The 13,834-nt window shown below is 44.7% G+C and overlaps 1 protein-coding gene across 1 annotated transcript; it reads right to left on the reverse strand.

Annotated features, from left to right (window-relative positions):
* Positions 1 to 2,508: 2,508 nt before the first annotated feature.
* Ccn3 (cellular communication network factor 3) lies at positions 2,509 to 11,086 on the reverse strand. Its single transcript, XM_075961018.1, has 5 exons — positions 9,900 to 11,086; positions 9,545 to 9,770; positions 8,124 to 8,375; positions 6,802 to 7,016; positions 2,509 to 3,991 (listed from the first exon to the last, which is right to left on the reverse strand). Exons 1-5 carry the CDS (start codon positions 9,981 to 9,983, stop codon positions 3,695 to 3,697), a joined length of 1,074 nt encoding a protein of 357 aa, XP_075817133.1. The 5' UTR covers positions 9,984 to 11,086; the 3' UTR covers positions 2,509 to 3,694.
* Between the last annotated feature and the right edge of the window lie 2,748 nt (positions 11,087 to 13,834).

Here is a 13,834-nt window from a genome sequence, read left to right on the forward strand (position 1 = left end):
TTGAAGAATGTTGACAGTCACAAAAAATGCAAACAGCATTAATACTAATCTTTGTTACATTCACAATATTATGCTGTACCTTCTTTCCTAGATTTCCTTTGGTTGATGTTCACAGATGTTGTCTTAAGATAAAGTCTTGTTACAACACCAGCTGTCCTTGAATTTGTGATCTTCCATCGGAATTACACGTGTGTACTATCACCAGGTTCTCAGATATCTTCAAACCAAGCAGTAACAAATTCCTTTTCTTATAGTAAATACATTGGATGTGTGTGCTTTATCTTATTTTTCCATTCTCATTGTAAAGAATTCTTTGTTTTTCCTCAAAATTGATACATTATGATTTATCTAGTTAAATCTATGCTCTTGGAACTCATGATTAAAAGCATGGATGTAAAGGGCTCCGAAGGAGATAATCCAGGTGGGACTCATTCAGGAGCTTTACGCACAGTACAAAGAAGAAAAATTTGCCTACAATTATCCATTTTCTTTTTAACAGTGTGTGTGTGTGTGTGTGTGTGTGTGTGTAGATGTACTTGTGTGAGTGTATGTGTGTGAAGGTTTGAGTGTGTGAGTGTATGTGTGTGTATTTATATGTGTGTAGGTGTGTATAGGTGTGAGTGTGTGTGTGTGTGTGTGTGTGTGGAGAGAGAGAGAGAGAGAGAGAGAGAGAGAGAGAGAGAGAGAGAGTGTAGGTCAGAAACCTGTTGATTGCCTTTGGGTGGGCTACTCAGTCTAGGGTTAGTAACCCACCCGGCAGTTCAGTTATTCCAGGGTCGCGGAGAGGCACTACCTGGAAGATATGGGCTAGGAGACAGGAAGAAGGCCATGCAAAGTTTGTCAAAGCCTCCGTTTATTACAATGGGGTACAGCTTTATATATGGTAAAGAGTTGGGGGATGGGCACAGGGTTCTGGGCTCTTGCCGCGTGGTTCACGTTGGTCACATGGTCCGAGTTGGTCACGTAGGCAGGAGGTTATCTTCAGTCAGGTCACTGTAGGCCAAGAAGTCGCAACTAGGAGATGACACACCTAGTTCCCTAGATAGTTTGGAATGTGGGGTGGGTTCCGCTAACAGATAGCTCTCATTAACAGCCAATTTGGGTGTGGGGTAGGCTCTGTCAATAGAACCATTCTTAACACAATTAGGAGTGTGGGGTTCTCTGCAGACTCCCCAGGGTGATGGTTCCTGTAATGATTTTAGGAGGAAATTGGCTCCTGACAGAAACCAATGTCATGTGTCTTCCTCTTTTCCTTTCCACCTTATGTTTTTGATACTAGGTCTCTCGTTAAACCCGGATCTTGATGTTCTAGCTTGGCTGTCTGGCCAGTGAATCTCAGGGATCGTTCTGTCTCCCTCCTTTCCCACCAGTTCTCGGCACACAGGTGTGCATTGCTGCACACAGGTGCTCATTGCTACACCCAGCTTTTCACAAGCGCTGGGGATCCGACCTCGGAGCCCTATGTTTGTGTAGCAGACACGTGGCTTACTCTCGGGTTTTTCCATGACCCTTTCTTCTAGCTTTCTGTTTTTTAAAACAAGCTTTTCATGAATAACCAGAGGACACGGAGAGGACTGACTTCATGCTTCTATGCAAATTAAATGATGTAATGGAAGTGAAGTGCTTAGGCACAAATGCACTGTAGCAATGCACTGCGTGTTAGATGGCCTTTCTAGCCTGTGAACTGACTCCTAGAAGTCCGATTTGCTTCCCAGTTTATTTTGAAGGCGAACACAAACTAGCTGTAAAGATGGATGGGGAGGAGGCTACTCCAGTCTGAGGAAGTGGAGTTGGAAAAAGTTCATTTTTTTTAAAACATGGAAGAACTGTGGGTTCACCACTGCACCAGGCAGAAACTTCAAACTATAAAAGCTCTTATTATCTGTGGCTTGACTCTTTCATACCCAAATGGCAGCTCTGGGTTTGCTTCCACTTTGCATTATCCCTGGAAATACAGGTGCCTGTCAGCATCTCTGAGAGTCCCAGTCTAGGGTCTCCCATGGAAACCATAATCCACAGATGCTCAAGGCCTTCTTCATCCAGAACAGTAGTATTTGCATAGAACATATACACACCCCCTCTATAGCTAGCACCTTTGAATTATTCATAACAGCCAATATAACACATATGCTTTGTAGATAGTTGTTACCTGTTCAACCAATTGAAGCAAGATTGGCTGTGGCAGGTGCAAACTTGTCATGGTTTCACCTGGGTGATGGGGATAGAGGCTGGGATGTCCTTTAACTTGTTAAGTGGGTCAGAGAAGTGAATATTGATCCTCAGACAGCAAATTCAGACTTCAGTGTATAAGGATGTGGGGCGGAGGCTTGCGGACAATGACTGGGGCTGAAGATAATGCCTGAGTTAATGGCACGGAGAATATTTGAGACCTTGGTAATGGAGACCACGGAACACAGTAAAAGTTGTCTTTCATTTCCTCCTGATAAAGAGTTATGAGCTCATCACAAAACATGCAGTTTTGCTTTCAACAGATGCTACGGAGTGATGTAGGCTTTCATTCATGGATTTTATTTTCAATAAACACCATTAAACTTGTCACACGAACCTGATACCAGAGTCACGCACTGATAACATCGTCTCTTTAAAAGCTGTGTCTGACAACTAGAGAAATTAAAAAGAATATTTTACAAAAATCTATAATTTATATTCTTACAAACACTTGAAGGACAAAGTGGATCGCGTGTGGCAGCATTAGGGGGATGTACAAATTGTAGCACATGTTATGATCTTCATCTATCAGACACACATATGTACATATGTATATCCTGTGTTTTCCTAACTATGACCAAAGGTTTTATTTTAAGCAGGTCTTCAATCACTTTAAACATTCATAAAATCTGTGGATTCTGTCCTCCCTTCTCTAAATGGCACTAAAAGCACATTTGAAAGTCATTAGAGATCGTAATTAGGTGGCTTGGTCCTCAGTGTACTGTTTGAGTATGAGAGAATCCCTGCTGAATCACAAAGGAGTGAGCCTCAGCAGCCTTCAGGATACAAGTGATGGGCTGAGAGGTCCCGTCTTCTCTGCACTGGGAGGTTTTGGTTCAGCTTCTTTCGATTGGAAAGGAGTCAGTTTGTCTGCAAAGGAGGAAGTCCATGGCACTAGTCCCACTTAGTGAAAAGGCATTCCACTGCTGTAGATACAGCACGTTTTCTACCAGTAAGGAGAGAATCAGTCTCTGAACCTCATGCTCAAGAGCTGAATGCTTCCTTTGATCTTAGATGTGGGAGTGCAGAGTTGACCAATCCCAAGGAGCTCAGTAGAGGTCCCTCAAGTCAACCTCAGTATGCAGTGATAGATATGTACATGTTCAATGTGATCTTAGATATCACTGTGTCGTTTGTTTCTGTGATGTTTATTGGAATTGAACTGGTGCACAGAAAGTAATTGCAACGTGACACATTCTACAAATTCAACCATCTATGGACAAATTTACACTGGCAATAAACAGCACAGGAAAGTAAGTTACCCTTAAGTCATATCCTGAGCTTACCTCGATTCCAAGTTTACATTTGGAACCCCTTTTGTTCAAAAAAGACACATACAAATGACCTCACATGACCACAGAAACATACACGGGACACTTCTTCACTGTGTTTCTTATATGCAGGTGATGCTGGACCATGCAGCAGAAACGTTCTGCCTCCACCCAGGTGCTTGCTTTGATACCGGTCACATTTCTCCCCTGCTGGTCTTCAGCTCCAGCTCCTGGAGGAAGGCCTCATTGTTCTGAGGGCAGTTGGAGTGGCAGGTGCAGGTCCCAATGACCATGAGTGGCTTCTTGATGGTTTGCCCTGGGGAGCACTGAAACTGCACTTGGATGGTTTTGGTGTTGTGGGGGGTACAGCACCTGCCGTCGCTGCAGACCCCACAGAACCTGGGTTTGTAGGTGTGTAGGCTCGTGCAGTTCTTGTATTGCAGGTGGATGGCTTTCAGGGACTTCTTGGTGCGAAGACACTTTTTACCTTTCTGAGAAAGAGAAAAAGAAGAATGCTGAATGAAAATCCTGCGGTTCTGAAGGACCATGTTAGCAGTCACCCCATCCAACCTGTGCTTTTGGTAAACAAATCATTGACTTTATTTGGACAGTCTTGTCAGCTAAGATCAGTTGCTTCCCCAGAGTACCTGGGAACTCGTGATAACGTTTAACCAATAAACACATCAACCCAATATTTCTGGACAATCCTCTGCCTTTTGGACAGTTCTTATTTGTCTCTTACATTCATTTTCTTTTCTGCCTAGAATTTGAACATAATACTAAGTACGCAGAATTCCCATTTGTCATTGAGGCTATGAACACAAAGAAGAAAGAATCTCTCTCATTTAAAGCCATTATTTTATTTAGTTAAATGCATTCTTTTGTGTTATTAAGAGCGGGAATAAATGTGGCAATTATTAAGGCCTGTTAATGTTTCAGAAACTTTTCAGGCATAAATTCATTTAACTTCAACTACATTCATTCACATAAGAAATAACTGTACAACTGACCCAATTTTATTTGAAAAACAGAGTCTCAAAGGACTGAAATGATCAGAAAGTACCAGGCATTGGAATTTGTCTGATGCAAAGCCAATTTCTTCTAATACATTATGACCTTGGAAATTCTAGGACAGTGAAATTTAAGATTCTTTCTGTGAAAGTGCATTAGGTGAAGAGTTTATGCAATACACTACCAGTTCAAATAATAAATAAATTATCCAGGTTTTATTAAATAAGCAGACAAATGACTTTTATTTTCTACCCCACTTTGAGTTTGCCACCGTTCTCCTCTGCACCCTTTCCTGGGTGAGGCTCACGGTGTGTGGGGTGGTGATTAGGAATCCCTGCTGTCATTGCTTCCCAAACCCTCATGCACATCAGCATCACCTTGGCAGTTTGCTAGAATACAACTTCTGGTCCTCAACCAGAGTTAGCACCTGTGACGTGAGGCCTACGAATCAGAAGGTGCTACAGCGTTACTGGCGACGACACAAGAGCCTCAGTAATAGACGTAAAATCTCAGAAACAAGATTCCAAACACATTTCCAGACCTCGTATAACATATGTCCACTATATAAACACCTTAAGTATACTATTTCCCAACATAAGAGGAGGTGTTAAGTTCAAAGAGACATCAATTGTGCCAAGGAACACTACAAAAGATCAAATTCTAGGAGCATTGTATTAAAAGGACTTCTTCAATAACGAAGTAACTATGTTCATGCAGATATTGAAGCTCCTGTTTCTCCTTTTTTTTTTGTACTTATTGTTTAAGATATATTCTTCTCAATGACCATTAGAGCCAGAGGGAGCAACCTTGCTGTGCATGTTGTGTGCATGCAAGTAAATGTATGAATCCTTCTGTGGGCAAACATTCATGGTGAAGCTACATGTATGTTTCCTAAAGTGACAGAAAGTACATTTCTATGGTATAGTTTTGGAGAAAAGGTGTTCTTTCAAAATTTGCAGAAGGAATATAAAGTTGAAATAAGCCTCTAAAATCATATAGCTGAACAACCACATAACCAATGAGAACACAATGAACCCTTGTTTTAGTGGTAGGGAAAAAATTAAGTGTTTGATGGTTAACATCAGCAGAATAGTTAATCTGTGTCCAACATTTTGCAAATACATTTCATTTAATCCTGATGACCTCAAGATAGATGTTTTCTTTTTTCTTTTTTTTCTTTTTGAGGCAGGGTCTTTCTATGTAGCCTGGACTTTCATAGAACTCTCTATATAGGCCAGGCTGGCCTTGAACTCACAGAGATCTTCCTGCCTCAGCGTCCCAGGTGCTGGGATTAGCAGTGTGTGCTACCACTGCCCAGCAAGAGATATTTTCAATGGTCACACTCTATGGGGGAAAGAACTGAAAATAAATAAATAACACCACACGGTTAGCTAGGTCATGTTGAAAGGATTTAAAGCCAGGCTAAACAGGTCTCGTGATGTCCCCTTAAATGTTATAGGATATTCTTTAGAGTAGAGATACACAGAGCTTGCATTTCTAGGGGCTGTTCTCTTTTGGCCTCAGGCTGATATGTGGATCTATGCAATGGTTAAATCTGATATTACATTTATCTGATCCAGTTCTGCGACAAGATCTGTTATGTCATCAGGAACCAATTAGGACTCTCGATCTTCACACCTTATACCCGGAATCAACACACTGTGTTGACATATTCCACCTCTCCTCCAAAAAAAAAAAAGAAGTATGCTGTTTCATTTGGCTCATGCTGCCTTACTCTGGCAAACGCATTATTTCTACCAGGCTTTTAAAAATATTGTTGATAATTCACAGACACCCATTCAGGCATGCACGGATAGCTGTTTATTGTGTAGACAATATGTTCCAGGGTACATAGTGGGATCTGGAGACTTCAAGGCGAATAAAGCACACACAGAATCTATTCTGGTCCTTCCTATGGCTTGAACCTGATTTATTTAAAAAACGTAACCTTGCTAAATTAGCTCCACTTGACAACAGGAGAGCTGCTTTTTCCTCCAGGTATGGGATGGAATTTACTTGAGCATCCATTTTGGATAAAGTATTAGAGTGATGTGCTCTTTCCCTTTTGTTTGCACAACTGCTGTAAGTTGCTTTGGGGGGGGGGAGCACTTATGTATTTTAAAAAAGAAAGATAGAAAGTACGGTTTTGATTCAGGATGTTCCACACTCTTTGTCTGGGTTAATGCTCAGCTGGAGCAGATTTTTCACTAGGTGTGACAGTGGCTTTCTGAAGGCCAGGCTTCAGGGAGAAGGACGCTATATACGCGATAGGACTCCTCTAGGCTCCTACCTTGTCTGTTGATGGTGTGGGCTCTTGTTCGCAAGGCCGAACCATACAGAGGCGACTTTGTTTCACCATCTCACACTGGCGATTCCTGTTGGTGACCCGGGTGGACAAGCCCATGCCGCAGCTCTTAGAACACGCGCTCCACTCCGTGGTCTGCTCAATGCAGTTGATACTGGAATCAGAGACTTCCACCCCTACGGTGGCTTCTGGCCTGTAGGCTAGCGAAAGGGTAAATACAGTTATTTTAGCAAACTGTGGGGGATCAATAAGTGTTGTCCCCTAGAATACATTAGACAGTGGATTTTAATTCTGGAGTTAACATAGATCAGTTTTTGAAGAGCACAGAACTTGGTCTCTTTGCAAACCCCTAACAGGACTTCAAGAAATCTTTATGCACTTAACTCTAAGCTTAGGACAATTTGTCATAGGAACTTAGTAATTTTATGAACATAGGACCATATATAGCCTCATAAGCTGTATGTTTTCAACATGTGACTTGGTACACAGAAAGGTCATGCTAACAACTTAATTTTGTGTGTATATGGCCGTGTGTGTGAAGGTTTACATGTATCTGTATGTATACACATGTGTACAAAGGCCATAGGTCTAGCTCAATTATTGTTCCTCAGGCACGCATTCACTGAAATCGTGGGCTAATTAATTGGGCTAGTCTAGCCGGCCAGTGAATTCAAGTGACCCACAGATCTCTGCCTCCTCAGCATTAGGATTGCAGGTAAGGGATTTTTTGATTTTTTGAGACAGGGTTTCTCTGTGGCTTTTGGTTCCTGTTCTGGAACTAGCTCTTCTAGACCAGGCTGGCCTCGAACTCACAGAGATCCACCTGCCTCTACCTCCTCAGTGCTGGGATTAAAGGTGTGTGCCACCACTGCCCGGCAAGGGATTTTTTTTTTATGAAGGGTCTTGGGGATCCAAGTAAGGACCTCACAATAGCTCTACCAGTTGAGCTATTTCCCCAATGCTACATATTAATTTTGATGAGTAAGTAGAGCCACCCAAACCAAAAATCCAGAGAAGGGATTTTCTCAGGTCAATCAGGAGAGAGAGGGCCAAAGAATACCCACCAAATAATGCACAAAAGAAACAAAAGTGACTGATTCAAGGGGACCCTTTTAAAGAGGAGCTGTGTGAATATTTCTGCCATCTAGCTCAGACTTAAATAAATGATGCATTTGATCTCGGTTGGCGATCTGACATTCACAATAGAATGGCCAGAAGTAAGCCAACTTCTCATCTCAAATCCCAGAGCCAATGTCTGTCTCCTGACTACGCTTACCCTAACTCCCCATGACTGTGGAGATCCTCACCTGGAAGGGCCAGGCCTCCCAGTGTGCCCTGCTCATTTGGGCCACAGGTCCACTTTTCACAGCACTCCCCAGGCACGGCAACTTTTCTTGGAGCTGGGCAGTCGGGACCGGGCAGCAGTACATCCAGCTGGCAGCGGGGCACACAGCCAATCTGCCCATCTCTGCAGGTACAGTGGTACTGACAGTTTGGTTCAAACTTCTCTCCGCTGCGGTAAATGACCCCATCGAACACACAGTTGTCACCCTCTAGAACTGGGATATTCAGGAAGGAAGGCAGAAGGAAAAAGAAGAAGAAGGGAGAGAGAGAGAGAGAGAGAGAGAGAGAGAGAGAGAGAGAGAGAGAGAGAGAGAACAGTTTAACTGGAAAACTATGTGAGATTGGTAGGACTTGTTAGAAGTTGTTCCTTTTCTAGTTCAGATGACAGGCTTATAAATCTCAAGGAGAAACAGGTCCTTTTAGATGCTTCCAGAGCAAGGATAAGGCACAATCCCACCGGGTCTTTTTTTCTTCACCTAGTTCTTATGAATGAGCAAAGGGATGGACTCTGGACAGTGCCACTATGCATGTCCTGGCCAACTGATGGCTTCTAACACGCCTCGACTTCCTTTTCAAATCTCCTACCCCGAAATGACTTCATTTCTAAGATAGAACAAAGGCAAGAACAAATGGTGATGTCACACTCCAGAGACCCTATCTCCAAAGATAAGATTATTTCCCAAGAACCAGCTCTGAGTCTTCTCCTGCAGTACTAGTTTAGGATTTAAAACCCAATAGCTTCACCAGTCAGACTGGGGAGGGCATTAAGAGTTCTTGGCCTTAAAGCCCAGTAAGTCATCAGCAGCTTGGAGGGAAAAAAGAAAATGCTTACTTCAAACTCTTACCAAGGGAGGTAGGGGATAATCCCGATTTCAGCCGTGCACCGCGTGGGAAATTGACCTCCCATTGATTAATTTTCATGAGTCTGCATTGGCTAGCTGCCTGCGGTTTATTTTACTGTACCCCAGACAGGAGTGACATAGTCCTCCCAGGAGACAGGAATTGCTTTGGCTCCAGTAGGATAATTACAGGTGTGAAAACATATACTGGACTGCAGTCAGGGGCAACTGTAAGTCTGAGTAAGCCCCTGCTTCCGTCATCCTAACGGTCCCCCGGAAATGGTCATTCAACTCTGCTTTGGTCCCCTCTCTAAGCGACAAGTGATGTACCTATGCTGAGCTGGTTTCTTTTCAGTCTGATGCCTGGCGTACAGTAGGCTCTCTGTATATGTCACTTACTGTACTGGACTATTGCTACACATGTTCTTGCTTAGTTCTCAACGGGAAAGGGAAGAAAAGGGCAAAGGGATGGAACAGTTTCACCTGGCTGCCCAAGGAGAGGTCAGGCCACGGAGGGGATAGCAGGCTGGGGCAGACAGGATTACCCATGCATATGCCAGTCTGGTTGCTGGGGTCTGCGCTGCGGTCACAGTAGAGGCCGCTGCTCTGGTCGCAGGGTTTCAGCTCGGAGCAGCTTTCTCCGCGCTGGCGGGCGCACACCAGACAACATGAGCAGCCGTCTAGCACCGAGCGCACCCCAGGGGCGCAGGTCGGCGGTGTAGTGGGGCACTGAAGTGGGCACGAGGATGGGCAGCGCTGGGTTGCAGATACCTAGGAAGAGAGACAAGAAAAGGAACCCCGGTTATCGGGGACAAACTAAAGCAGAGAGAGCCCAGGACCGACTAGGGGCAGTCCAGGAGAGCCAAGTAACCAGGGGCATCTTAAGCGTGCACCACTTACTTGATTTAAGAGGAGGAAGAGCAAGAAGCCTAAGCAGAGGCATCGCTTTCGCAGGAAGGTGCTCGCGATCTGCATCCTCCACATGCTAAGGCTGTCACAGGCTGGAAATGGGGACTGCCCCTTCACTCAGGTCAGGCTGAGCAGCAAGAGCCACCCGTGCAGGTTTTATAGCGCGCTCCAGGGACGCGCACAAGCCGGTTGGCTGCGCTGGAAGGGAGGTGTAGGGGGGAGTCAGCTGGGTGGAGAAGTGGAAGGAGCTCCGCTGTTGCCATGGCGATGGGCCCCAAGGCTGCTCTCCTTAGGGCGTGGCACCCGGGCTGCGTGTGCCTGTGTGTGGCGATGGACTTTTCCCAGAGCACCGGGAGGGGCAGGGTGGAGCCCCCAGGCCAAGACCCAGAGCCAGCTACAGCTCGTGGGAAGGAAACGCCCTCTTCCTCTGTGTAGTTGTTTCACCTTCCCCCAGGAGGAAGACACCGCTACTCCCTCCGCCCTCGCTGTCACGCTGTTGGAGAACTAGGGCTACGAAGGAGGAGCCCTTGACCAGGATGCCTGAAGTTTGGGGCCATATGAGCAGGGCAGGGATTGGCCAGAGGCCCAGACGTTTAGTCATAAGGGAAGCACATGCAAGTTTGTCACCGTTTATTAGGGCACTCTTTGAAATATGTTGAGCGGGTGGGGATGAGGAAAGGACACACACACACACTCACACACACACACACACACACACACACACACACACACACTCCGTCAGAGTGGGAGATGCTTTTGGCCAAATGGCCAAATTCTTCTGATTGTAATCATTCCAAGATTTGCAAAGTCTTAAGACTTTCTACATGTTCGGTAGAAATAAACACAGCAAAGAAATTCAAAGAAAAAAAAAGAGGGCGGAGGGTTGGGAGAGAATGTTTCTTGGTAGAGGAAAAAAAATCTTGAAACACCTGCCTCATCGCATTCAATGTAAAACTGTTCAAATAGTCCAAGCTTCTAGGAAAGCCTCCCTGGGTTGCACTCAGCACCCTGATGAACTGAGGCTTTTGCTTGTCTTGATTGATGAAAGCTCTCCAACCTGGTATTCCTCGGCAAGAAGGAAAGGAAAGAACAGGTGGTCTGCTGTGGTTTGCTGGTCCACCGTGAGACAGAAAGAGCTGCTTTTACTCCATCAAAGGTGACAGGTTTAAAACAGGTCCGTGTCTCCCCCCCCCCCCCCCCTTCAACATTGCTCCTGAGAAAACTATGCCCCCTTGAGGCCAGCTATTTTGGAAAAACACTTTGTGAGAGAAATTACATAGGGCTGTGCTGTAAGTCTAGTCTTTACAAAGAAACAAATTGCTCCCACGATACTGACCTTTAGAAGAAGGGAAACCCTACGGCAGCTTGTTTAGTGAACTGGGGCTGTCTCTGCAATGTTCCACCACCTTCAAGGTAATATTTTACAGCTTGGAACTGCCCAGATGCACTCCCCCAGCGGCAGCAATTCTGCTTTCTTTGAGAAGCACTCAATGTTTCCAGGGAGGTGGGAGAGCTAATTTGCACAGCTGATGGGGGGGGGGGAGTGGGAGCATTCGCATCCTTGTTAGGTTAATGGGTTTCCTGCAACACCTGGCTTGGTGATGGCCCCATCTGGCTGCACATCAGAGACAATTAGACTGTATGCTTTCCCAAGTTAGAGATTCTTGGGCCGGACACTTGCCCCTCTCCCAGGTGCCTCTTGGTGCTAAAATGAAAACCAGTTTTGGGGAAAGCAGGTAGGAGCAGCGCTAGGGCAGAGGCGTGTTGGCCATGCTTTCAAAGTATGCAGAGCCTAAGATAGGACGAGGGCAAACGCCTAGCACCAGGTTGGGTTAACGCTGCCAGGAAAGGGTGGGGAGGGTGAAGAAAGGTGAAGCCAATAATGGAAATGGCAGAGTCTCTGCTGCTAAGACTCGTGCTCATGAAAGAAAGTAAACCTGAGCAAATTTTGCCTACAGGAGGGTTTTGTCAGAAGGATGTTGTGAAGTTTTCTTAGCAACTGAACTGGATCAGCGCAAGTTGGTCTCAGAGCCTTTAAGGCTGTCAAGGCCAAGTCTCTTTAACAGTCCTCCCAGCTTCTCTGTGTTGTGACAACATAAGCCAGTTTCTTCTCTTTAAAGCAGTGGTTCTCAACCTTTGTAACACTGGGTATTGGGCATACAGTAACTTCTTAAGGTTTCTTTATAATCCTTAATACAGTCCCTCATGTTGTGGTGACCCGCCAACCATAAAATTATTTTTGTTACTACTTCATAACTGTAATTTTAGTACTGCTATAGATTGTAATGTAAATATCCAATGTGGGGTCGCAACCCACAGGTTGAGAAACTCTGCTATTAAAGGTGACCTAATTCTTCTAAGTCTCTATTTTTATGACTACATCCATTTTCATTAGATTCAATTTAGAGAAATTGAGGAAAAGGGAATCCGGGAACCAATCTGGGCTGGGCTTATCTGAGGAAGTGAGAAGGTGAGGTGTGACGGGAAGGTGAGGTGTATTGGGTAACTAACACGCTGTAAGGGAGAGCCATGGTGGTTTCTTGGGAGAGAGGGGGCTGCTCTTTAGGAAGACAGTGAACTTAACAAATGAAACAACTAAACAATATGTTAGATATAAACAATATATCTAAATAATAGATATAGAATATCAATTCTATGCTTTGCTAAGAAGGTTGGAATAAAGACCCTCAAATTGAAATAACTATAAATTAAAGACAAGACCGTCTGGCAGTACCCACGTCACAGGAGGCTTCGTGTTGTCCTTGGAACCAGCCTGGAATGGCTTGCTGGTTTCTTACCTCACTTTATAATTAAGATTCTGTGAGAGTTGAGATCTCTGGGAAGAGAGTGAGTCCTTGTTAGAAATTCTTGCTGAGTTACTGACCTAGGCAGCCAGCCAAGGTGGTATGGGGTTAGAAGCTACAACTTTGATTATTTTTTCCTCCTTCATCTCTTTTTCTATTCCCTTTTCCTTCTTCCATATTTGACACCAGAAGCTCTTTTCTGCATCAGATACAACCTCATTACTTATCAGTCAATACTCCTACCCAGAATGCTCTTGGAGAACCTTCCTTACTTTTTGCTTGTGACGTACTGTTGCATTATCTTTCTCATGGTTATAAAAAAAATTTTAGAGAAGACTGGAGCTTACTTCTACAGTAGACAACTAAACCAAGAGCCTTCTTCCTTAGAAATGGGTGAATTAAAAGCCGTTATTGATGTTATCATCTTTAGGACAGCATTTAGCGCTCTCTCTTCCTCAGCCTGGTGTTTTCTGTAAAGCGACAGACACTCGCGGTGTTTGAAGCCAGTTGTTCTTTAACCAAGCCGCATGTACTTAGCTAGCATAATGGACCTAGTAGGTCACCCTCACTGTGTGAGAGATAGGTATTCCACGAGGTCCCCTGAGACCAGGTTCTTAGCACAAAGGAGATCTGTTGGCCCCAGAGGAACAAAGGGCAGAGAATAAGAGACAAAGACAGGAGATAGAGGATGCAGGAGAAGGAGAAGGGAACAAGGGAGTGGGAAAGAAAAGGGGCAAGGGAGAGGGGTAAAGGGCATTTGTCCTGAGGGATAAATGACTGCCTCTGGATAAAAAGGAAACAGACGCAGCACATAGAAAAATGGTGGTTTATAAAGGCAAAAGGGAAAACCCCGTGTTAGGGTGAGGTGTTTAATTTTAACTGGGCATGTTATTAGGTGAGCCAAAGGGGGCTTCTGATTGCTGAACTTCGGTACTTTGATAGCTGGCCCTTGGTAGTCAGCCTCAAGAGGAGGGAGAGGCTGAATAAGGGAATGGACCTTGGTGGCTAGCTTTAGGAATGCAGTCTAACAGTGTAGTCAGGCAGAGGGAATGGGGGAGAAGGGCAAGGTCTCAAGTAGGCGAATGTCCCTTTGCATGACTCCTTCATCATTGTCGTATTTCT

This window comes from Microtus pennsylvanicus, chromosome 2, assembly GCF_037038515.1.
Source record: "Microtus pennsylvanicus isolate mMicPen1 chromosome 2, mMicPen1.hap1, whole genome shotgun sequence".
In the NCBI taxonomy this organism is placed as follows: domain Eukaryota; kingdom Metazoa; phylum Chordata; class Mammalia; order Rodentia; family Cricetidae; genus Microtus; species Microtus pennsylvanicus.

Excerpts from the sequence above, each read along its gene's own strand:
- Ccn3 (XM_075961018.1), bottom strand. The coding sequence starts at position 9,983 with ATGTGGAGGATGCAGATCGCGAGCACCTTCCTGCGAAAGCGATGCCTC. Across the intron at positions 8,376-9,544 it reads CCAGACTGGCATATGCATGG|TTCTAGAGGGTGACAACTGT; the intron begins GTAATCCTGTCT and ends TGAATATCCCAG. Across the intron at positions 3,992-6,801 it reads CCACACCATCAACAGACAAG|AAAGGTAAAAAGTGTCTTCG; the intron begins GTAGGAGCCTAG and ends TCTCTTTCTCAG.